At 39.2% G+C, this 22,334-nt stretch overlaps 2 protein-coding genes across 11 annotated transcripts in view; both read right to left on the reverse strand.

The window, feature by feature from the left end:
- Positions 1 to 1,345: 1,345 nt before the first annotated feature.
- Positions 1,346 to 12,320, reverse strand: MRPS10 (mitochondrial ribosomal protein S10). Of its 4 annotated transcripts, XR_005933791.1 has the most exons (9): positions 12,171 to 12,320; positions 9,270 to 9,328; positions 9,093 to 9,165; positions 7,769 to 7,908; positions 7,116 to 7,224; positions 5,907 to 5,996; positions 5,534 to 5,630; positions 5,302 to 5,391; positions 3,955 to 4,485 (listed from the first exon to the last, which is right to left on the reverse strand). XR_005933791.1 is itself a non-coding variant. In XM_030036212.2 (8 exons), exons 1-7 carry the CDS (start codon positions 12,204 to 12,206, stop codon positions 5,544 to 5,546), a joined length of 594 nt encoding a protein of 197 aa, XP_029892072.1. In that variant the 5' UTR covers positions 12,207 to 12,317; the 3' UTR covers positions 1,346 to 2,269; positions 5,534 to 5,543. The 4 variants fall into 4 exon arrangements, 3 of the variants coding, with proteins under 3 accessions (XP_029892072.1, XP_029892073.1, XP_040984135.1); XM_030036212.2 differs by lacking the exons at positions 3,955 to 4,485; positions 5,302 to 5,391 and adding an exon at positions 1,346 to 2,269 and having other exon boundaries at positions 12,171 to 12,317; XM_030036213.2 differs by lacking the exon at positions 5,302 to 5,391.
- Positions 12,321 to 13,207: 887 nt separating this feature from the next.
- Positions 13,208 to 22,334, reverse strand: part of TRERF1 (transcriptional regulating factor 1) — a 104,888-nt gene continuing 95,761 nt past the window's right edge. For all 7 annotated transcript variants that reach the window (XM_041128192.1, XM_041128191.1, XM_041128193.1 and 4 more), the window contains 5 exons: positions 19,749 to 19,837; positions 18,821 to 18,934; positions 17,836 to 18,024; positions 17,138 to 17,346; positions 13,208 to 16,478 (listed from right to left, as the gene is read on the reverse strand). In XM_041128192.1, the coding sequence (XP_040984126.1) occupies positions 16,157 to 16,478; positions 17,138 to 17,346; positions 17,836 to 18,024; positions 18,821 to 18,934; positions 19,749 to 19,837 (923 nt within the window). In that variant the 3' untranslated portion in view covers positions 13,208 to 16,156. The remainder of the gene's footprint in view (positions 16,479 to 17,137; positions 17,347 to 17,835; positions 18,025 to 18,820; positions 18,935 to 19,748; positions 19,838 to 22,334) is intronic.

A 22,334-nucleotide genomic window follows, 5' to 3' on the forward strand; every position in this document is an offset into this window, starting at 1 on the left:
AATCTGCAATTCTTTTGACAATAAAATGGCCGATACGTTTACTGACACTCTAATTTCTTACACTGCGGTTACTATAATGTATTGTTAATGTAAAAACCACTGCAATGAACTTGGTATTCATTAAAGAACGACCAAGCTTACACACTGAAAAAACAGGGAATATGGAGAATAAGATAACATCTTAAATGTAACGTCTCTTAAAATTTTAGTCTGTTGGGGGGGGGGGGGGGCATTTTAGAAAGATCCAAGGTACACTAACCACATAAGCTGCCTGAATACATGTGTTGTCTATAGCGACATTAGCTTAAAAAAAACCAACCCCACAAACATTTATATAGAAGCATATATAATACAGTAGATAGCTTAACTGACAGCTTGGTAGACAAGTGCATTCCAGCTTGTACGCCAGAAATAGAAAACTGAATGTGAAAGAACAGGGTGAAGACATGGCCATAAACCTTCTGTGGACTCCCACAAAAATGGATACATTCTTTTCCATCTTTCAAACTAGTTCTGCAGTACCTCCATGCCCAGTTTGTTGAAAATGGTTTGGAGAGAGTATGTAAGGCCAGGTTCTCCAACCCTTCATACCCTGCATTGGGACAGGTTACTCAGTGTTTGAAAGCGAAGTAAAGGTATAGATTTGAATGAGACACTAGACAAAAGAGGAAAGAAATCTGCATTATGACTTTCCCTGCTTTTGGGTGGGTGCGAACGTTAGGGAAGAATTTGTCCGTTTAAAACTGATCCTGTTTACTAGAATTCATTTTTCTCTCAAGTAGTTACTAAACTAATCTGTGTTTTCAATTTTTTATGTTCCCTCTTGGATAACACAGAATAATTGTTTTGGTCTGAAAGTTTCATCACTGCATTGCATTTGATTTTTGATGGCAAACTAAACCTTCTGCTCTTGAATTTCTTAGCAGCATGACCACTACAGGCTAAAGCAGCTCTTATCAGTTCTAGGTATCTGAAGTTGCTGTACCTGTTTGGAGTCTTGTTGGTGTTACTCAGTTACAATGTCACAATGCCTCCATAATCTAGGTATTTTAACTTTCTCTGAGCAAAAGGTGAAACTTCTGTACTCTTAATGGCTTAGGGGAAAAGCCCTATGAATATTTTCACTAACTAACATCAAAAAACCTATTATTTTGAACTGGAAACATACTCTAATACTGAAGCAAAGAAGAGCTAGCATTTACATGGCAGGAGGGAATGAAAGATGAGTGATAATGATGCGCTGATGTATGAAAGACCTTGCATCAGCAGATGTGATACACTGATTGCATGCTTTTTGACACTATCAAGTGGCATTTTGTTTAACTAGAAAGAAGAAAACATGTACTTTTTATTAATCTCATTTCTTGTAATTCAATAAATAGCATTTCCAAAGCAAAGTACTTTTTGTTACAAGAACTAGGAATTTTGGATTGAACAGTGAGACAGTAACTTCTTCTTCACAGGGACGCAAAACCCCAAATCCCATAATGCTGTCCTTTTACTGTACAAAAGTATGTAGAAAAATGTTATAGAAGAGAAACATTACATGCACTGTGTGCATCTACCCAAACAAATAAATTGCTTGTATTAAATGGGTTGGTTTTGGGTTTGGTTTTTTTTTTTCCCATATTTTTACTGTAAATGAAATACCTCTCTGATTCCTCTATCTTAAAGAAACTGGGTCAGCTGAAGTACTGAGGTACGCCCGTTCCCTGGTGCGCAGGTACGCTGTCATACACTCAGATCCTCTGAGGGCCTTTGTGATTTATCATGGTTGACTTATGAATGACTGTCAGAAGTGTAACTTCCACTTTTCACCACACAAATGGACAACAGTGAATACTAGTTTTTAGTGGAAAAAAAACCCTGAACTTGAGAAGACCACAGCAAACTAGTCAGAGGGAAACCTGACGATGAAATGTTTTAAATAGGAGCAAGAAATCTCCCTAACTTTTATGACAGGAAAGATATTTTTTAAAGACAGTTGTGCTATTTTTGTGGCTGCAAAAGTGTGGAAACAAGAAAGGGTGGCATTTCCTAATGGTGCTTGCTGGGGAAAGCCATGATCAGCATGTGAGGTTCTATTTCCAAATTTCTAATTTGAAGGGACAAGTACTAGACTCTGCCTGTTTCAGTGCAGTTTAAGACAATAGCAGACTTGAAGCAGTTGTAACTACAGCTTTGTATTACACAAAGAGCAAAATCTTCTCATATCACAGCTTCCTGGGTGAATGACCTTCCCTTGGACTTGCTGTATTTCCAGTGCTCCCTGGAATAACAGATAGATTGTAATTAATTTACTGGTGCATGAAATGCAGAGACTGGCAGGAAAGGCTTCTAAAGCAAGAAGCTTGCTGTATAATCATATGAAAGCTAACATGACAATTAAGTTGTGGTAGTGGTATGATTAAAACTGTAGAAACCAAAATTGAAGTAACATTCTAGGCATGACTGATGACCCCTGGCATGTATAAGAAAGGGAAATACACGAGTGCTTTCATGAAATGCTGAGAATGAATTCAGACTGCATCTTTAAATACCTTTCTAAGTGATACAGAAATTACTGTTCACAAATCGTTTTTGTACTGAAAGATACTGTCATATGGCAAATGAACCCTGGGTATCTGGGAAATGCAGGGTAATTTAGATATTTTTTAAAAACTCTTTAATCCATAAGTGATTGGATTCTGCCACAACTGCCTTTGAGCAGTGCCTTTGTCACAATTTTTAAATGGTTAAATGGCTCAAAGAAAAGTAACATGAATGCTCTGGATTTAGTTTTAAAATTACTCTACAAACCTGAAAATTTTATAAACAGCTGTTATATATTATTTACGTAATATATTGGTCTGTATATTTTTTGACACCTAAAGTAGGCTGGCAGCTGTTAGTCACAAAGTATTTGTGGAAGGAAGTCCACCTCCAGCTTACTGGCAGTGATCAAGGATTTTAAAGATTGAATGGACTCAAGAACTTGTTTATCTTCGGTGCCAATATTTAGCACAGACCTAAAGCAGTGTTGTGACACAAGAAGTGTTGTGTTGGCACGTCCTAAGAAAGGTGGCAGAAAAAGCAAAACTGGAGAATGGGAAAAGAAGTAAAGAATGGAAATAGTTTATCCAACAAAATAGTTTATCTGAAGTTTTGTAAGGATCAGGAACATGCTGTGAAAGTCAGAAGCCACATTAGTAGATGGAAAAAGGTTCGAGTGCATTGCACGGTTACAGTGGTCTACAAATGCATAACTAGAGATAAAGACAAAGATGCTGTTAGGCCTTAGGAAACCCCTGAACATGAAGGGGAAGACAGAGGAAGCAGGGAAGGATCACAGTCTTAAAAGGGAGGAAGTTTCATACAGGGTAAAATAATGGATGAGAAGTATGGCCTACTAAGGTCAGTAAATGGCAGTGCTAGTAAATATTGGTCTGTAACAATCAGACTGTGCATAGGTCATTCTGCTTTTTTGGGGTGGACGTGATCTGTGATGGCAGTTAGCTATGGCTCTGTCAACATAGTTAAGGTCCAGAGATCGCTTTACATGCACACTGGCTTTCCCCAACATATGATGAGGCTGGAAGCAAGAAATTCTCTAATAATATACCTTTCCCAAGATCAAGCATCCCTTCTGCCAGGGGGTTGCTTACATGGGCTAATACTCTCTGCAGCTGTCTCCTAAGCCCGTTCCTATTTAGATCTGATAACTACAACTCTGAGCCAACTGAAAAGCCATGCTGACTGGCCATTTAGCCAAAAACTGCAGGCTGAGCAGAGAACACTGAAGACAATAGAAGACAACCTCTTAATCTTACCATGCATCAAACCAAGATGTGGAAAGACTTAGTATTGAGCACAGTCATATTTCGATACTATATAACTTGGCAGGTGGCTTATGCACAACTACAGCATGGAAGCATGGCAAATTTGAAGAAAATACAATACAGACTTGAAAGAGGCTGTTCCTCTGAAGCACCAGCTTTATTTAACCAGGTCAGCTCACAATTTCTCCCTTCACTTTATATAGTGTCTGACATGACTTCAAGAAATGCTATTATGACTGCATACTAGGAATGAGAGAAAGGAGGAATAGCTTGAAATCGAGGAAAGCAAACACCTTGAAGGGAGAACTAGGCAGTATATCTTCCCATAAGGGCTTTGATTAACTTACTTTCTTCTTTTTTCTGAGGCATATTGTAGAAAGTTCACAGGCAGCTTCCTTTCTATCATGAATGATACCAGCTATAATGACTCTCTTGAAATAGCTCTCCTAAAACAGCTTTGGGCCTCTCTACGGCTAGAAAACGCAGATGATCTTCAAGCACAAGCTTGGTTTCTTGTCTTTCAGCTATTTACCATTAAGACTGTCCATTTCTGTCTGATAATAACACTGGGCTTCTTTTCTTTTATGATTGTATAAAACTTTGAGTGGTCTTGGTAAGTATGATCCAGCCTCTCTGGTTGTCTTGTCCTGTGACCCAGTTGGCTATCCTGTAAATTCTGTTAATAGCAGTCAAATCAAAGCCACTCTCTTAATAGTGAAGCAGATTCCTGCAGCTGTGCCCTTCCTGCTAACCTAGGAAAGGTAGAAATGCTTAACGCAATCTGAAGGTAAAGTGGATGATGACTTTGCACCTAGTATTATGTCGTTTGATTCATGGTGAATTAACCTTCAAAGCAGTTGAGAACTCTTTTGCTATTTGTACTGTTTTTCCCCTCTAAGTGTAAGTAGTGTCCAGCTAGGCTGGGTTTACAAAATAACCAACCGAGCCAGTTTAGAAAAAGGCCATGCCTTTCCCTGTAGTGAACTAAAACACTTAATGCACTGTTTGTCCTGTCCATAATGACACTTTGCAGTATCCATTTGCTTTGCAACATGATTCTACAAGCACTTCGTTTAAGTGAGAGATGCAAGCCTGTGGAAGTCCCAGATTTGTACTGTGATCACTGTGTTCTCTGTTAGCAAGCAGTTACTAAGACTGGAAATGAGGCTATTGGAACTATAGGAGCCTAGGAAAGGCTCAGTATGCCTCAGTGTCCTCTAAGATTGTGGTTTTTGACTTACTACAAGTTAATATGCAAGCTGTATGTACACCTGGGATGCAGTTACTTCAAAGGAGCTACAGCAAAAAACGTGTAACGAGCTGGCATCCATAACATTAAACGTTACACAAACATGAAGTGGATTTTGCAAGTATTTCAGAATTCAGAAGCCATTTAGTATCAAAAGAAGATTGAGAATTGAGAATATATATATTTACATGTAAATACACTTTTCTATATATATAAAATTTTTTTAAAAATTACCTTTCTACAAACATGTTATAGATTACCATAGTTCTTGATCACAGAGTATAGTCAAACTTCTTCACTTTATAGCTGTTCAGTCTACATGTACTGGAGATATGATCAAGAATAACTCGCTGAAACACGAGTTGATATAATTACTTTATAGGAGAACTTTTATTTAACAGTAGACTTGTCTCAGTAAATTAGGTTGATAAGAGCAACTAATTTCAGCACTAACGGAGCAAAGTACCTGAGTGAGTTCATGACTTGACTTCAGTTTCTTCTACTTGAGGTAGTGTATCCCAAACTGGTTCCTGAATGTGTTCAGGTATTTTCTCTATCTTAGTCTAAAAGGAAAGCAAAGCAACCATTTATTGTACCAGCTAGTTAACATCTAACTACCTTGCTTTATTTATTCTGGTTTGAGAGATTTATCAGATTAAAAATGCCACCTAGTGGCATTTCCAAGCAATACAGCCTCTTTACCATTTAATACTTTGGAAAAATGTTCCTTCCAAACCACACACATTTCCTCTGCTGACTTTCTAAAGACTTCAGTAGTTATTGGTACTTGCATCAGGACCTAGCCTCATAACAGTTAACAGTGTGAGGTGGAAACTTACCTTTTTTACTTCCATGGCAACCCCTTCAGGTAAGTTCCGTTGAACGTACTCCAAGTAAACTGCAGCAGTACTACTTGTTAGGTATTTTAACTAAAACAGAAGTAATGGTTTTTTAATGAACTACTATTATTAATACTTCAAACAGAATAAAAAATAAATAAATAAAAAAAAAAAAGAGCTTGCCCTTCTCTAGTTCTTGCTATGGGACCAAACATCTTACAGGAAGGCAGGTTCCATAATATTGAACAGAAGCAGTTGAGCTGTACACAACTCTCATGCAAGTATAAAGTAGTTCACAGAACTGCGCGTACTGCCTGTGACCACATGCATTGATTATGATGGAAGTGGTGGATCTTAACACTGCAGGTATCAGATGAAATTAATTACAGGTTATGCAAGAATCACCAGCTTTTGAATACTCTCAAAGTTCAAGCTGCTTATAAATCCTGCTACTCCAGAATTCCATTGAATTACTGATTTTCTAGTCTCTCCTGGATGGCAAAAATAGTGCTTACAGTCTGTGGGCAGCCATTTGTACTGCACTGATGTCTGGGGACTTAAAGCAAAGTGCTATTTTGCTAAGCACTGTGCAAATATACAGTAAGAAACCCAGGAGCCACAAAATGCTGGCAGTAAACCTTTCTTCTAAGAAAATCAACCACAGCTGCATTTTAAACCATACAAAAGTCTGTGTCATCAGCCATAAAGCTAGTGGTTTGTATACACTTCCTTTCTGGTATTTCCCCCCCACAGTTTTAGTTTGCCACATGATGTTGCACAGGGCAAAAGTATGCGTGTTCAAAAACATCAGACAAATTCACAAAGAACAGAACCCTTAGTGACTGGTAATGACAATGATTTAGCTGCATCTCCCTCTGTTCTTGAGAAAGCTCCTATCCCACTGATTCTTGGAAACCAAGAGCATAACACATATAAAGATAACCCTCAAGTCTACCTTATTTTTTAATCATTCTTTCAGCTGTTAAGATGATGGTCAAAATCAGCCTTTTAATCCAAAAATTATATAGGCTGTACATTCAGAATAACTTGAGCTACATTTGACGTACCTAGGTCAGCTGTTTTCTGCTATTGCCTGCACTCTCCTCCCCAACCCAAGTAAATAGGAAGTTTGTGTTCACTCCTGAGTTAACATCTTTGAATTGTGCACCTAGAACACACTGTTTTGGGTTTTTTTTACATCTTTCTTACCTCCAAACACATGTAATGTGTTCTCATTTCATACTGAACTCTGTGCTTCTTGTAAATGTGTACAGATTTTAAAAGTGTCAATCGTTCTATCTTCTTTGGAGGTTTATGTCTGAACAAAGCACAAAAAGAAAATTTCATTTTATATAAAGGATGCTAATACAAATTATCTGAAAGATTATGCTGAAATCCCTGTTCTTATTTGACATTTAGAAGATCTACAAGAAAGTGTTAAACACTGGTACAGTTTATTATTAACCCACATGGGCATGGTTAATACTCAGGTATTAACAGCATTCGTTCAGGGAAGCTAGAGCACTGACAACTGTACTTAAGAGTACTGTCAATATCCTTCATGTAGTTAAAATGCACTTCTACTATGGCGATGCTGAGTGTAGAACTGCTGCTGCCTTCTCATCGCTGTGCTGCTATCTACATGGTTTAGTGGGCATGGATGATGGTTGGACTTGATGATCTTGAAGGTCTTTTCCGACCTAAATGATTCTATGATTCTATGATCTAAGAAGTGTTAGATTTATAATCTGAGAAAAAAATGTCAGATTACACCTCTTTCTTCTGAAAAAAAGAAAATACTTCTAAGCACAGAACCTGAAGAAGCATCTGACACCACATCACTCTACAGATCAGTTACTTACACTTTTTCAACAGAGATGCCAAGTTCTTTAGCTGCAAGCACTGCAAAATATTCATAGCTGTCCAACACAGCTTTATCGTGGCCTTTAACTAAAAGGGACAATCTCTTGTACAGTGTTTCTGGTTCATCTGAAATAGATACCTGCATTTTTAAAGAAAGGACAAGAGTTACCACTCCATGTTCTCCTTTATTAATGCATGCATGGCATATTTTCTTAGCCTGTGCGCCCCATTTGTAAAAGAGGAAAAAAACCACACACTGTTAGCTGCTTATTTTAGTTTATCTGCAAGAGGCTGACAGTGTTACCTTGATTGACAGTTCTCACTCTTATCAGGGAAGGCAAAAGTGTGAAGAGACACCCAACTTCTGAACATTTAGGTAAAATTTCTTGATCAGAAAAGGAAAGGGAATGCCAGATAAATATAAGGAGGACAACACTAGCAAAGGCAAGAGTGAAACTCATTACTAAAGCAAGTCTGGAGCAGCAGTATTTGTATTTTAAATAGCAGCATGAGAATATGTGAAATTCTCAGACTTTGCTTGGGTATGGACAGTAACTAGAACCTTATGGGCAGTTACCAGAATTCTCACTTTACTAAGTCAGTTATAAGGCTACTTTAAACACAGCAGGCTTCCCCAGGCATATTATCCTTCATGTTTGTCCAGGTAAAAGTTTATGACTTTCAGTTAGAGCTTCAATTTCTCATGGCCTGGGCTCACTGATCATCTGAAAAGCTTTGATGTGTCCAGGAAGCACCGATTTTCCCACAGGTTTACTCCCAGGCAGTTTTAGCACAGTAAATCCAGCATGTACGACACATGGCAGGAAGGCTGGGTCTGCACTGTAAATGTAATACTACCTATAAGATTTTGGCTTACTCGCATGTATTATACAGATTGAACACGTGCTTTTGAAGTCCGAGTCAAAAATCAAAGCATTCAGATTCTAAAAGCAAGATATCTGCCACATGCCTTCATGAACTTGCCACCTCATGAGCCCTAGGCTCCCAGCTTCCAAGCCAAAGGCCTTAGGCTGCCTAAGCTGCTGCAGGCGCTGAACTGAATGTGGCCAAAAAGCTGGTATTTCATGGGAGTTACAGCTACAAAGAGGAGGAGGAAAGTGAGTAAGAGGCAACTATGAGCTATAGAAATCTTGCTGGAAAAAAAATCTCAAATACCAATAATCTAAATTGTTTCTTTCTCTACAGCAAATTTGACATCATTAAGACAGAACTTTAAAAAGCTGCAATAAAGGAATTCAAATTTTTCTGTACGCCCTCTTTATTACTAAGACAACATACAAAGTATCATTATAAAACACTTACCAAAGGATTAGTCTTAGGCTCCTGTGTATCAACATGGGATCCAGCCAGCCGTACTCCCATCAAGTTGGAGTTTCTAGAAATGTGGTAATGGGGAAAGCATAAAATAAGTTGTTAAAGTTGGATTTTTTTAGGGAGTGTGGAGGAAAAGCAGAAAGAAGGAGGGTCTTTTATACTTACGGAAGAAAACACTGCTTTTGCATAATTCTGCTTGCATAATTGGCAGGAAAAGCTGATCCCTGTATAAAACAAACAGGTTATGGGGTTATTTGACCCAAACCAGAAACAGGTTTATTAAAGGTACTTTTTTGCATGCTAGAGCATAACACATTCCTAGGCATTGATCTGCCAAACTAGAAAGTTTGCTCTATTGGGAAACACAGGAAAACAGGAGCATGGAAATGTATTTTAGTATACAATAGCACCTAGAAAAAGGAACACAGTAAATGAACAATGTAACAGTACGCACTTATTATTAACGAGGCACCTGAATAGCAATCACAAAGCTTTTATTTTAGCAGAAAAATATATTTTGTGTGGCATCAGATTTCATCAAGTGACAAACCTAAGTAGGACTTGCTGTTATAAAAGCAATTGAAAACAGTATCCTATACATGCAAAAATTCAACCTCTGAATTTAACTGGAAATTTCCTGTTTTTTCAGCAGAAGTTCCTTGTGATTTTGAACACTTGTTCTTTTGAAGAGAACATTTAAATAGAAATACATCTGACAAGTAAATGAACCATATTTAAAAGATAACATGATTTTTCTGTGTTAAAAAGGGAATACAACTGTTAGTCAAGATGTAACATTACTGTCTTTCGTACTAGAATAATCGCTCCCTTCTGAACGTTATGTGGCTTCTAGCTTCCTTCCACTAATTCTCAATTTGGCAAAGTTATAGACTACTTGAGGGGAAAAAAAAAAGGAACCAAAACTTTTACTTGCTTAAGAGAAACTCAGGGCTGCAGCAGAATGCTGAAGCAAAATTAGCTACTTATCCAGTCCCTTGATACTCTTATTTAACAGATGCTGGAATCATAGCTTTAAGAGAGAAGACAGATACCCTACTCATCAGTTATGTAGGTGACTGTACAATCAAAACATCAGAAAACAGCCAGAATTGACACTTTTCCAGGTAATCTTAATTTAGTCGCTCAAGGATGCACATAACTAACTATATGATGTTATTAGGTCCCTAACCTTCTCCAGTATGCATTATACATTAATTAAAGATCAGCAGTGAATGAAGTTGTTTCGTGAAGTAATTTGCTATTTGTCCTACAAATTCTGCATCCAACAAGGAAGATGACTGCAGGAAGAGGCAGGAGAGTTTCCAGTTTACAAAGCTGACTGTTGTTTGGAGAGCACAGCTGAATGTCTCCCCTTAGGCAAGCCTTTCAAATCCAGATGATCACACATAAGCACTGGTGTTACATTCTGAAGTGCATGACACAATAAGCAACTTTAGGAGCACTGAATATCTGCCACTATGGTTGATGACCGTTCAGAATGTTTCAAAGTTCATGTCGAGAAGTACTTGAGCCTTAATACCTAAAAATAAAAAAATATATCTGATAAAATTAACTTGATATTTGCACCTCAATTCAGTATCTCTGAAGTCAGAGTACTGCCTCCTTTTCATTTAATGCCAATATGAAGTACACTAACATCATCACCTGACACCACTTCAGGGAGCAGATAGGCCCATGAGCATAAAAGACTGTATTCAGTGCAGGGCTTAAACTATGTGTGCAAGTATATGGCACAGAACCTGACCCCAGATGACAAATGTAAGACTATTGACTGGAAACTTAACTAGAAGTTGTACCTGTTTTTTGTTTTTTTGTGGGTATGCAGTCTCTGCTATATATTCTTTTACTTTTAACTGCTTAACCTTGTAATATGGAGTTGTTATTGCAAAGATATGTACACTCATAGCATGCTGTGTTATGTGGTTTCAGATGCAAACATTTCAGTCTTCATGTAATAAAAATTAATAAAACAAAACACGAAACAGTAGAGTTCTATCCCACATACTGAGCTCTGCAGCCTTTACAATATTCTATGATTGTGCGTATTATTCCCACCACATGCTGCCTCCTTTTGTTACTAATTATGCAGGCATGCATCGAGTCAAAAGTTTTTGTAAAATAAAGGTGCTCTGTGCAAGTTTTGACAAAATGATATGTGGAGTACCTCAGGTAGTAAAGATAGCATTCAGCAGGCAGTTAAGTGTATTTTAACAGCTTCTTTCATTCTCCGATTTAAATATACTTAACGCGCTCTTGCTAATATGACCATCATAGAAAGTGGAAAAGACGCTCAGACTGCAACATAACAGAATTCAATTTCCTGTGTGAACTAAGGCCTTGCACAAAACAAAATTACACCTCTTCTAATGCAAAATAGCGTTCATTTTGTTTGGCTGAGAGATTCTGAAGTACTCAGGAGGAGACAGATGCCCGAAAGGTAGGCAACTCCAGAACACAGCACACAGACAGAAAAGAGTTTAGGGCTTCAGAAGATGAATAGCAAACCCCCAACATAAAATTTTCTCAACTTGAGAGAAAGTAATCACCCTTCAGAAGTCAAAACCAGTAGAAAACATCGATAATGTAAAAAGTTTTCCTATTTTTTTTTTTTACGTTATAACTTCGAGATTTGAAACTTTAAGACTAGAAACAGACTTGGCACACAACCTCCAAACCCAAGTCATCTATTCTTCATCATTCCTTACACGCAGAATAACCGCCACAAAAACAGGACTGCAGGAAAGTTCTGAGGACCCGCTACGCCGATGACAGCGGGCAGAGACACAGCCCCACGCTGGAAAACCCCAACTCTCCCGCAGCCAAGAGGAAGCCACCGAGAAGGGCAGGCCGGCTCCAATACAGCTCGCACCGGGGACGCGATACCGGGGTTTGCACAGCGCCGAGCACCGGCCCTCAGCCCTGCGCGGGGACCGCTGCTCCAGCTCGCTTTTTCCTCTCCCCTCAGCAGTGAAGACGCCGAAGGAAGGGAAAAAGAGATGAAGGAGAACGGGCCTCACCCGTCCCCTCTCCCGCCACACGTCGCACCTGAAAGAGCCGCCGCCACAGCCACCCCGCCGCCATCTTTTCTCCGCCCCAACCCGCCGACCATAGCGAGCGGCCCGGAAGGAGAAAAGCGGCTTCATCCGCCGGGCCCACAGGCGACCGAAGAGCGCCCCCGCCGCCACGGCTGAGCAAGCAAGCACCCCCGCTGAGGCGGAGGCACTGCGGCACCGTCGGGCAGGGCCGCGCTCGGGGGTGGGGAGGCGAGTTGGGAGCTCGTATGGCGCCGGACGGCGCCATACGAGCTCCCAACTCGCCTCCCCACCCCCGCCCCCCCCGAGCGTTGCCTCAGTACTGACCGACGATGTAACGGCTCTCCTCGCCTCCGCGCGCGCCCAAACCGTTTCCCGCCAACGGTCGCCCCCCCCCCCCCCCTCCCCTCACAGACGCTCTCCGTCCTGTTTTTCCAGGAGAGGACACCCAGTGCCGGAGGGAAGAAAGGAGGAATTGTTAATTTTTCCGACCCCGAGGCAGGGCAGGTGACATTACTTCTTTTGCTGGAGGTGAGAGGTAAAGGGGGTTTCTTCAGCTTTCTCCCGCTTTCTGAGAATGGTTTTTACCACAACTCGTTCTTACTAAGAATACTCATGTATAGAGGTGAATACATGATTTTTTTTTTTTTTTTTTTTTTTTTTTTGCCTGGAACGAGTCAGGAATTCTTTGAAAAACAATTACACATGAAGCTAGTTTTCAACCGTCTCCCCCCTCTTAAAAGTACTTTAAAAAAAAAGTTATACAACCCTGTTAGCAAAACCCAGCCAACTATATTTTACCAAAGTATAAAAACGACTGGAAACATCATATAAACCCTTTCTTTTTACACATATAAATAGCAGTTAATATTATAACACAGGTTCTGATCAGTACCGAATATGTAAGGGCGGGGAATAAACAAGTACTAATTCATGCCACTAAAGCCATCCTAATACACACATCCAGGCAGGTAGTAACCTGAAATTAAGCTGTGTGCAAGTCAAATGCTAACAGCAGGCACCTGAAACCAGCATAGATCACAAGCTATATCAAATGTATATTTTTTTTATTTTGTTACTTCCTCTGCCACCTAAAATTACAGTCTGCTTTTTACACTAAAGCACCTAAAATATTTACAACCATCTTCTAATAAAATAACAGTTAAATATTGAAAATAAGATTTTTCTTATAAAATATGTTTTCTCTATGTACAGGTTTTATCAAAGAGGACTAAGTTCAATAGTGAACAGTTTTCCATCATCAACCATCAGCAAGAAAACAAATTTTCTGAAATAAAACTATGTCCAACTTATGTACAAATAGGCAGAACAGCATCTGTTTAACATCAGCCAATGCAACACTTAATAATAATAATGAAGTCAATGTCTGAGGCCTAAATCGTGTACTGCTTAAGAAATGTGCATTTTCTTTCCTTTATGAATAACTTCTTTGGTTATTGTTGTTCTATTATCTTCTTGGCTGTACAATAAAACAGCACCCGATTAATGTTACAGAACCAGGCATATATATGTATATATATTTATATATACTAGGTTTAGCACAGATACCTGTCCAATTGTTGCTAGAAAAGTTCTACTGTAGATTCTTTAATATAGAGCTGCTCTTCAGAATCAAGCCCACAAGTTTCTACTATGTTTTACTTTTCTTCAAGCAGAACTCTCACTGACTTCAATTATCACTTTGCTTAAACACTCTTTTTTTTTTTCCCCACCACTAACAGGGGAACCTGAAAACATGTTTCCATTTTCCAGTGCAGCAGCCTTTCTCAGAAAGATCTTTAAAAGTTCAAAATGATCCAAGTTTGGAAGAGAAAGAGTAGACTGCCAGGTTGTCTATAACACAGGCTCCTAAAGTCAGCACAAGTTACCACTCACAAAAGCCTCTACTTTGCAAACCACTAAGACTTGCACAATCTACAAAATTTATTATCAGTGGATCTAGTTGGCAGCATACAGCTGAACACCCAGTCTGCTGAACCTGGGTTGCATGGCCCCTGTGAAAGTAACATGTCACAGCACGGACAGGAACTGCTGGGAAGTCTGCTGCCTGGCAGTTCATGAAAGAAAAGGCGGCTGCTGCCTGATCTCCTCAAACTCACAGGTACAGTCATTGAGAACATGATCCCTTATGTAGCAGAGGGAGTGAAATTCCACCCGCTGATCAAAACCAACTAAATATCCTCTGAAACAACCCCAAAAAGCCCACTAAAACAAACCATGTACCCAGGAACGTCACTAACCAGAAACCGTGAAGTGATTTCAATTCTCCTGAAGGGTTGTTCTTTAGTATCAGAAGATTTGATCTTAAGTAGAAACTTCAGGTCATTTGGCTTCACATACTTGGCTTTGACAGAGAAGGCACCTCTCTGCCAATGAGTCCCCCTGGTTTTGAACTTGTGTGGTCCGGTACTCCTATACAAAAGTGCTGTGATTTACCCTCATTTTGCATAGTTATACAAGGAAGAAAGACAGTAGAAAATAAGATCCACCATCTCTCAGATTCTGTTTAAGATATTAGGACATGGCAAAAAACCCCCAATAAACCAAAACCCAACCCATAAAAAAAACCAAACAACCCTGAAATCTGGAAGATCTGAAATCAGCCTTATAAAATATTTTATAAAGTCAGCAATACTCTTCTACTGTGCAAAATTCACAAGAAAATCAGTGCTGCTACCTGTGAAAGCTCTAAAATCAGTATTCACATTCTGTAATTAAAGGTCCACTCAACCTAACTCCAATTCTTCCTTAATTCTTTCATTCTGCAAGGTACAATTCTTTTGAGCTCTTATTTACTTAGAGAACCAAATCTATATTTATATAAATGGTGTTAGACATCCAGCATGTAGATCTGAACCTAACGGAGAAGAAATGGTTATTAAACAGCAATGTCAACTCACCTTTAGAGTATGTTTTACTAAATAAACAACATTTGAATTTCATGTAATGAGGAGGACTGAAAATGGCACAAGAATAACATTTTATCCCTACAAGTAATAACTAAAATGTGCTGAAGGCATATACTCCATCAATCTCTGTTCCACAGGCAAGAACCTCTCCCTGTATTTGCCTGGTGAGAGAGCAAGCTCCTGCATTGCTCAAGCATACACTCTCCTAAAACCACTGAGATGGCTGTTCAACAGTGTGATTTATTGTCACAGCAAAATATATTTCCAGTGCAATCTGATTTCCAAGGCGGTGTTCCTGATTCAGTGTTCCCATCAGATGATGTGAACCACAGTACAATCATCTTCTTTCTTCAATTCTTGAATTAGGTCATTTTAAAATCAGCAGATCAAAACCTTGCAAAAATGGAAGCTCTAAAATGTACAGTGTAACCAATGCTTTTACAAACTGCCTAACATGTATGCATTAAGGCAAGACAGAACTGAAAAAGTACTGCAATACTACAGATGATACTGTCACTCCTGTAATTATTTCACAGTTAAATCAGTCCCCCCCCCCCCCCCCCTTAAAATGACAGCACAAAGACAAAGAATGTAATCATCTCCTTAACAGAGGTGACATTTAGTCTCTAGAAGATGCTGGAAGTGATCCAGTATAGGCAAAAAAAAAAAGCTCCATCAGAAGTGTGTGAAGATCACTCTTGTAATTGGGCTAAAATGAAAACAGTTAAAGACTAAAGATCCTACCAGGATCATCTGGCAGGAAGTGATAGCAGAACCATGAACTTCTATAATTAGTGGCCTTGGAAGTTATCAGCAAAATGAGCTCAGATAAAAACACCTTATAAGAATATTTGTACCAATTATTTATTTTTTTCCCCAAAAACACAAATTAATTAAAAAAAAAAAAAAAAGGGAAAAAAGCAGATTTCTTTTTTTTCTAGACCTGGATAAAAGAATTCTCATTTTCAACAGGTAGTTTACAATCAATGGGGAATAAACAAGCAGTCCAGGTTTCCTGATTGATCCATTCAGGGTGTGCTCAGTAGCTGTCTTTATCAAACAACTTTATTTACAACTCAGCATCATCCTGCAGTAGATCTGCATCTTCATCATCCAATAAAAGGTCAGCATCCATGACTTCATTCTCTTCCATGACATCACCCAGCTCCTGAACAACATCGTCGTCAATGTCACCAACATTTTCAACATGTTTAACCAAACTCATGTGATCCAGAGGGATCAAACTATGCCCAACTGGCCCAGTAGTTCTCGCAATAGTGGCTGCCATTTCTGCTGCCACAGCAGCCTTCTGAGCCTTCTGCCTTTGCTGTTCTTCTTGTTGTCTGTGAGTCTTCATATGAGCATTGCGGCTTTTGATTTTGAAAAATACCCTAAATTTTAAAGGAAAAGAAAATCAGATAAAAATGCATTGCTTTTGATGAAGTGAGCCAAAAAAGACTCAACAACCCATCAGTACATTTGCTTCCTTGTCCTGAAATAGAAGTCAGTGAAGTCTGCAATGCCATGGTGAGAATTTCAGGGACAGACTACCACATTTATACATCTTGACAGTATCAAAATTGCCTATTCAGACTCTGCTGGAGGTATTTTGTAGCTCCCACAGTTGCTTCAGTATCTCTACATATCCTAATTCTCCCTGTACTGAGTTTCACTAGAATCTTGCACACCAGGGAAGAAGTGAAGAAACCCCATCCCATGTTAGGATGGACAAACTCAAGCACTGAAACACAGAGAAAGTTGCCCACTGTCACATGCAAGTCTGTGATGAAGCAGGAAGCTAGACTGTCAGATGTAGAAATTCTAGTAGGTAAATGGATTCAGGAAAATTGGAGCAAGTACTGCAGGGGAAGCATCCAAAACATCATGCAAACCAATCTCTGAAGGTTTTGGTAAGAGGACACGTCATCTAAGGGGAAACTGTTCTTTTGAGACCATCAGAGCAAAATAGAGAGTTTGTTGCAACGCTATTCATCTGGAATATAGATAAGCAAATGCGATGCAATACTGCAGACAGTCGTATTTCACTTACTTGCCACACTCCTTGCAAGGAAAAATTGTTGTTGGGTCGGTCTCACCGCTTGTTGTACTGTGGGCGGGTGAACTCTTGATGGAGCAGTATCCACTCTGCGTACCAGATTTCTGCTTAGTGCCTGGAATGGTGCACCGTGTTTTTGTCACCTGATTCGTACCTCCATGAATGCGAGCATGGCCATTTAGCGCTTGTCGGGAACTGAACACCTGACAGGGAGTAGGATGGAGGGAAGAAAAAAAATAAAAACCAAGAAATACTGCACTGGAACGGGAACTGCAGAAAGAAGTATGCTGAATGCATATTACAATAGAACAACTGTACACATCTAATGCACACAATCTACTTGGTCAAATGCTGCTTGCTTTCAGCTGTGTCCCACTAGAGTTAAAGAAACTTAGTCATAATAAAACAAACCAGTGAGCTATCCTATTATTACAGTCGTATAACAAAAAGGTAAAATAGAGCTGTTACCATACAGTATTTCTAATCGATACAACATCTCAGGATTCAATTTTATCTACAGATCAGCATAGTGCCTATATTTTGTGAGGTGGGAATTAAAAGCAGGCAAAATTATTTGTCCAGCGATATTCAGGAGATATCACTGGCCCGGAATAGTCTAAAACCCTGATTCCCCAAATCACAATCCACTAGTGTACAAACCCCCTGCTATTAAAGATACTAAACACACGTACAGCGCCACAATTTGGCATTTCACAGATGAAGGAGGATGAAGAAAGTGAAAGGCTCTGAAGGGCAGGCAGATCTATAGGTCCAACAAGAGGGATAGCTGGTGGGTCAGGAGACTTCTGCATTTCCCTTTCTTCCTTTCTGTCGTCTTCGATCTCCTCATCTTCCTCTAACACTTCCTCTTCTCCACTTGTCTGAAACAGACAGTGTATTTAAGAAATACTAGAAATATGGTCAAAAACAGACAGTACTGGATAGCAGGACATAGACAGTACTGCTACAGCATGCTGCTTAGTCAAGTCCGCTTGCAGGTTTCAGTATTTTTTTCCCATCCTGAATGAACTTCTGGTCTTGCTGGAACTACCACCCCTTAATGGACAAGCTACAGCTCATGAAGCTTCACTGCAGGGCTCAAAACACCCTCCATCTGCATTACAGAGCTGTGGCTCCAAGAATCTATAGATGCCAAGGTGCAATACTCTCCCCCAGCTGTTAGAATGACAAGGTATGCTATATTCATAGTCAAATGACTTATTTAAAAAAAAAAAAAAAAACCCACAAAAAAACCCCCCACCACATTTCTTAAGACTACTCAGAGTACCAGTAATACAGACCTTGCACACAAAGAACTGCATTGCCAGTCTGTGTAAATGGTTTTTTGTACTAGAATATTAAAGCAGCCTTTAGGAGCACACACAGGCACAGGAATAATTTACAGAGGTTCACCTGCTTCATCAGTAGCAAAAGCTGTAACTGCTGGACTAGAGTTAGATAATGCACTAGTCAAAACACTTTTATCCCATTACAGTCCAGGAACACAAAATCATGGTGTAGCTGAGGTCACAGAATGCTCATACAGAACAGAATTTAGAATTACGGAATAATTTCAGTTGGAAGAGACCTATGTCATCTAGTTCAACCTTCTCCTCCAAACAGGATGAACACAAAAATTATCAAGTGTCAAACTTTCTCATATGCTTTTAGACTTACCAGGCATTCCTCTCTTTTTTTCTCTAAACGTGTTCTGTGTTTCCGTCCCAAACGCAAGATTTTCTTCCAGGTATAGTAGTATTCCACACATTGTGCAACCGTCTTAGACTTAACCTGTAGTTAAGTAATTGCAGAAATAGTCCAATCTCAATTTTTTGCTTTCATTCAACGCAATTTTAATATATTCCAAGAGGCAGGCTTTATTTCTCAAACATTCAAATGGAGAAAAAAAGGCAGTTTGACTACAACAGGAATACTCTTGTAGAATAATTTTTTTAGTTTTTCAGTCAAATTTGTGTTGATTATTTCAGCTTCAGTACATTTCTCCAGGATTCTCTAGACTCTAGTCAGAAAATGACTGAGAATATACTTTTGTAGCTCAAGTGTACAATACCACTGAGAAATCTAGGAATTAAGATTTGGTTCCCATAAACCCAAATGTTTTCAACATTTGAGCTAACAAGTGAGGTATTCTGCCCTGAGATGTATACACCTCGTCTTTTCTGCTTTGTGGCAAAACATGAAAATTAAGCCCAAACACGTTCTCTCTTTATTGACCTTTCTGGTACAGGGCTCTATGCCAGTGACGCAGGTACCTTTTAAGAAACTGCCACAGAACACCAAGATAACAGCAGAGCACCATACTTTTCCTAGATATGGAATGCCATGACTTGGATTCCAGGTGTGAAAACTTTTACATATAGTAACAAGAGGAACAGATTTTATTTATTTGTTTTTAAATGTTTTTTACTGGTGCTGCAGTTGCATGCATAGGTACACCAAATAGAATATACCACTCTTATTGGTGTTCTCGTAACCACTGCTGGCTCTATACCTGCAATAAGCTAGTCTGGCACTGGAGGGAAAATGAAGGGGAACAGAATACAGCAAATGAAAAAAACAATTGACAGAACAGAAATAACGTTACCATTTTCTGTACAAATATGAAATCTTTGCTGTAGGTGGACAATGCCTCTTTGAACAGCCTCCTTTCTTGATGCGTCCATTTGTCAGAGCCTTAAAAACAAGAGTGAATTCATTATAAACAATAAAACCCCACCACCTTTATGTTGATGTAGTATCTGAAACAAAAACTAGGAAACCTCAAGCACATGCTAGTGATTGCTGCTACCCAAATATGAGTATGGCTGCACTGACTCAGACCTCAAGTCCATCTAACCAGTATTTGGTCTCCAGCAGCGATCACAGGCAGTTGCCTAGGAAACAGTAAGATCAGGGCAAGGAAATACAATGCTTCTCCCTAATTTTTCCTAACCTCTGACCACTTTCAGCACAGGAGATTTCCTGAGTCTGTTGCAATTTGCTTATTTAGTAACTGTCCTTGTAAGTGCTGACCGGCTCTTCCTTTCAACTAATTAAGCTTCTTGCACCCAAAACATCCTTTGCTGAGGAGTTTCACAGACAGCAGACCCTCTGCGTGAAGAACCACCTAATTTTCTTTGTTTCCCGGCTCCCAGTAGCTTCACTAGATGACTGACCCTTCATTCTTCAAGTGGAAGAGAAACTGAACCCAATCTCAACCATCATCTCCATGCTATTCAGGATTGCATGTCCTTTCTATCACTCCCACACCTTTGGTCATTACTGCTGTCCCTCTCAACCTTCTCCAGTACTAAAACATTCCTATAGAGATGAAGGGACCAGAAAGGCACGTAGTAGTCAACATATAAGCAATCCACAGACTTGCACAGTGGCATCACCATGTTCTCTATCATCTTAACATTTGACTTGAGGTTTTTTTAGCTGCTGGAAAATACAGAGCTGATGCTTTCGTAGAACTAGCATTATAATCCCAAGGTCTCATTCTAATTGAGAAGTATCACCACAGAGCTCATAATTTTATTTGTAAAGCTTGTATTGTTTATTCCCATATATGCCACTTTACATTTAACTACACAGAAGTTCATCTATCATTTAGTTCTCCAGACAATAACTCCTATAAGGTCCTTTTGCAGCTCTTCACTTGCATGGCTTGAGGTAAGACACTTAAATCCTCTGTGACAGAGGTCACAAGTAGATAAAGATTGTAGCAATGCACAATACACACAAAGTACTTTCTGATCATTTAATGGAAGCTGTATATAAAACTTTCAAATACTGTTATTCTGTGTTTACTTCACCAGCCTAACTGCCCATGAAAATGTGAAATCAACATTTAAATTGAAATGAATTTGTGCTTCCTCAGTATTAGTCAAACAGAAGAAACACAGGATTGCTCTACTGCATCAAAGCAGTGTCCTGTTTGTAAAAGTGGGCAGCATTACATACATTAAAGGATGGATATGCAAGAAGCCATAAAGCGGATGCCTTTGAAATGACTTACACTATGAGAAGATTCTACTTCAATCTGAGAGTTTCTGAAACATCTAAAACTTTTATCAGAAGAAATCCCTGATATTCCTGTCAATGTTAGCATTCTCCATAGAAATGCTTGCCTCTGCACTGAATTCAATTAACTTGGGCTTGGAACCATGCGTGGTATTGAACTCTACAGGTTACTTATGTCTATAAAAAAATATATAGATTTTGTTTTTATTAACCGCCAATGTTTTGCTTTTCAGTGTCAACTCCCAGGCTCACAAGCTTAAGAGCAGGTACCTCACCAGTCCTTCATATGCTGAAAACTACAAAATTAAATTTTTTGCAACCCGTTTTCTGCAGGCTTTTTCAGTACTGGATGTAAGTATGCATTAGTTATTTCCACAGAGATTTACTCTAAAGATCTCTTAAGCACCAGAGAAAGGCACTGGCTTCAAGCCACGAGTTTTATTTATTCTGTTATCACCCAAAGATCTTTTTGCTGACACACTGCCTTGCCATCTTTCCCACCCTGAACCAGCATCATTCCCTTCTTACACAACTTGCCAGTCATTTGCATTTACCCTCCCTTTGGACAGGGGTAAATGAACTGATTTGGTCCAGGGGCTTGCTCTGCTATGCCAAAATATAACTTTAAAAAGCATGACAACACCAAAGGAGATATTTTAGTTTTTGGCAAACGTCTCTGGTCATGCTCTCCTACCTCTAACCCCACCCTCCTGGAAAAAAAAAAAAAAAAAAAAAAAGTATCACTTCCATGAACTAATTTTGTTGTACACCTATGGAGGATTCAGGCCTTACAGAGTTTCCCCAATAGCTGTGGTATTAGCCGAGACCCTTAAAAGATTATGCGGGTTAATTGGAAGTAACCTAATTAATAGAATAAATCCTGTGTAGGAAAAGAAACAGAAGAAAAGCTGTTTTTAACTCTGGTTGCTGGGAAACCGCTTTTGCTCTTGTTAGCTTGAGGGAGATATAGAGAACGTGTATAGAGAAAGATCTGCAATGCAGCAAGAAAGAATTTTGGACTTTGGAATACAGATAAAATTTTAAAGCTGATCTTTATGGTTAGACATTTATTCTACATTTTGTTTTACCTGCCATATTGTTTTTGCACTGATTAACTGACAATAAATATCTTCTACAAATCTAGGGGCTTTGGGCCTAACCGGTT

Source organism: Aquila chrysaetos, chromosome 13, assembly GCF_900496995.4.
Source record: "Aquila chrysaetos chrysaetos chromosome 13, bAquChr1.4, whole genome shotgun sequence".
In the NCBI taxonomy this organism is placed as follows: domain Eukaryota; kingdom Metazoa; phylum Chordata; class Aves; order Accipitriformes; family Accipitridae; genus Aquila; species Aquila chrysaetos.

Excerpts from the sequence above, each read along its gene's own strand:
- MRPS10 (XM_030036212.2), bottom strand. The coding sequence starts at position 12,206 with ATGGCGGCGGGGTGGCTGTGGCGGCGGCTCTTTCAG. Across the intron at positions 7,909-9,092 it reads AGCCTAAGACTAATCCTTTG|GTATCTATTTCAGATGAACC; the intron begins GTAAGTGTTTTA and ends TTAAAAATGCAG. Across the intron at positions 5,631-5,906 it reads TTGCCATGGAAGTAAAAAAG|ACTAAGATAGAGAAAATACC; the intron begins GTAAGTTTCCAC and ends CTTTCCTTTTAG.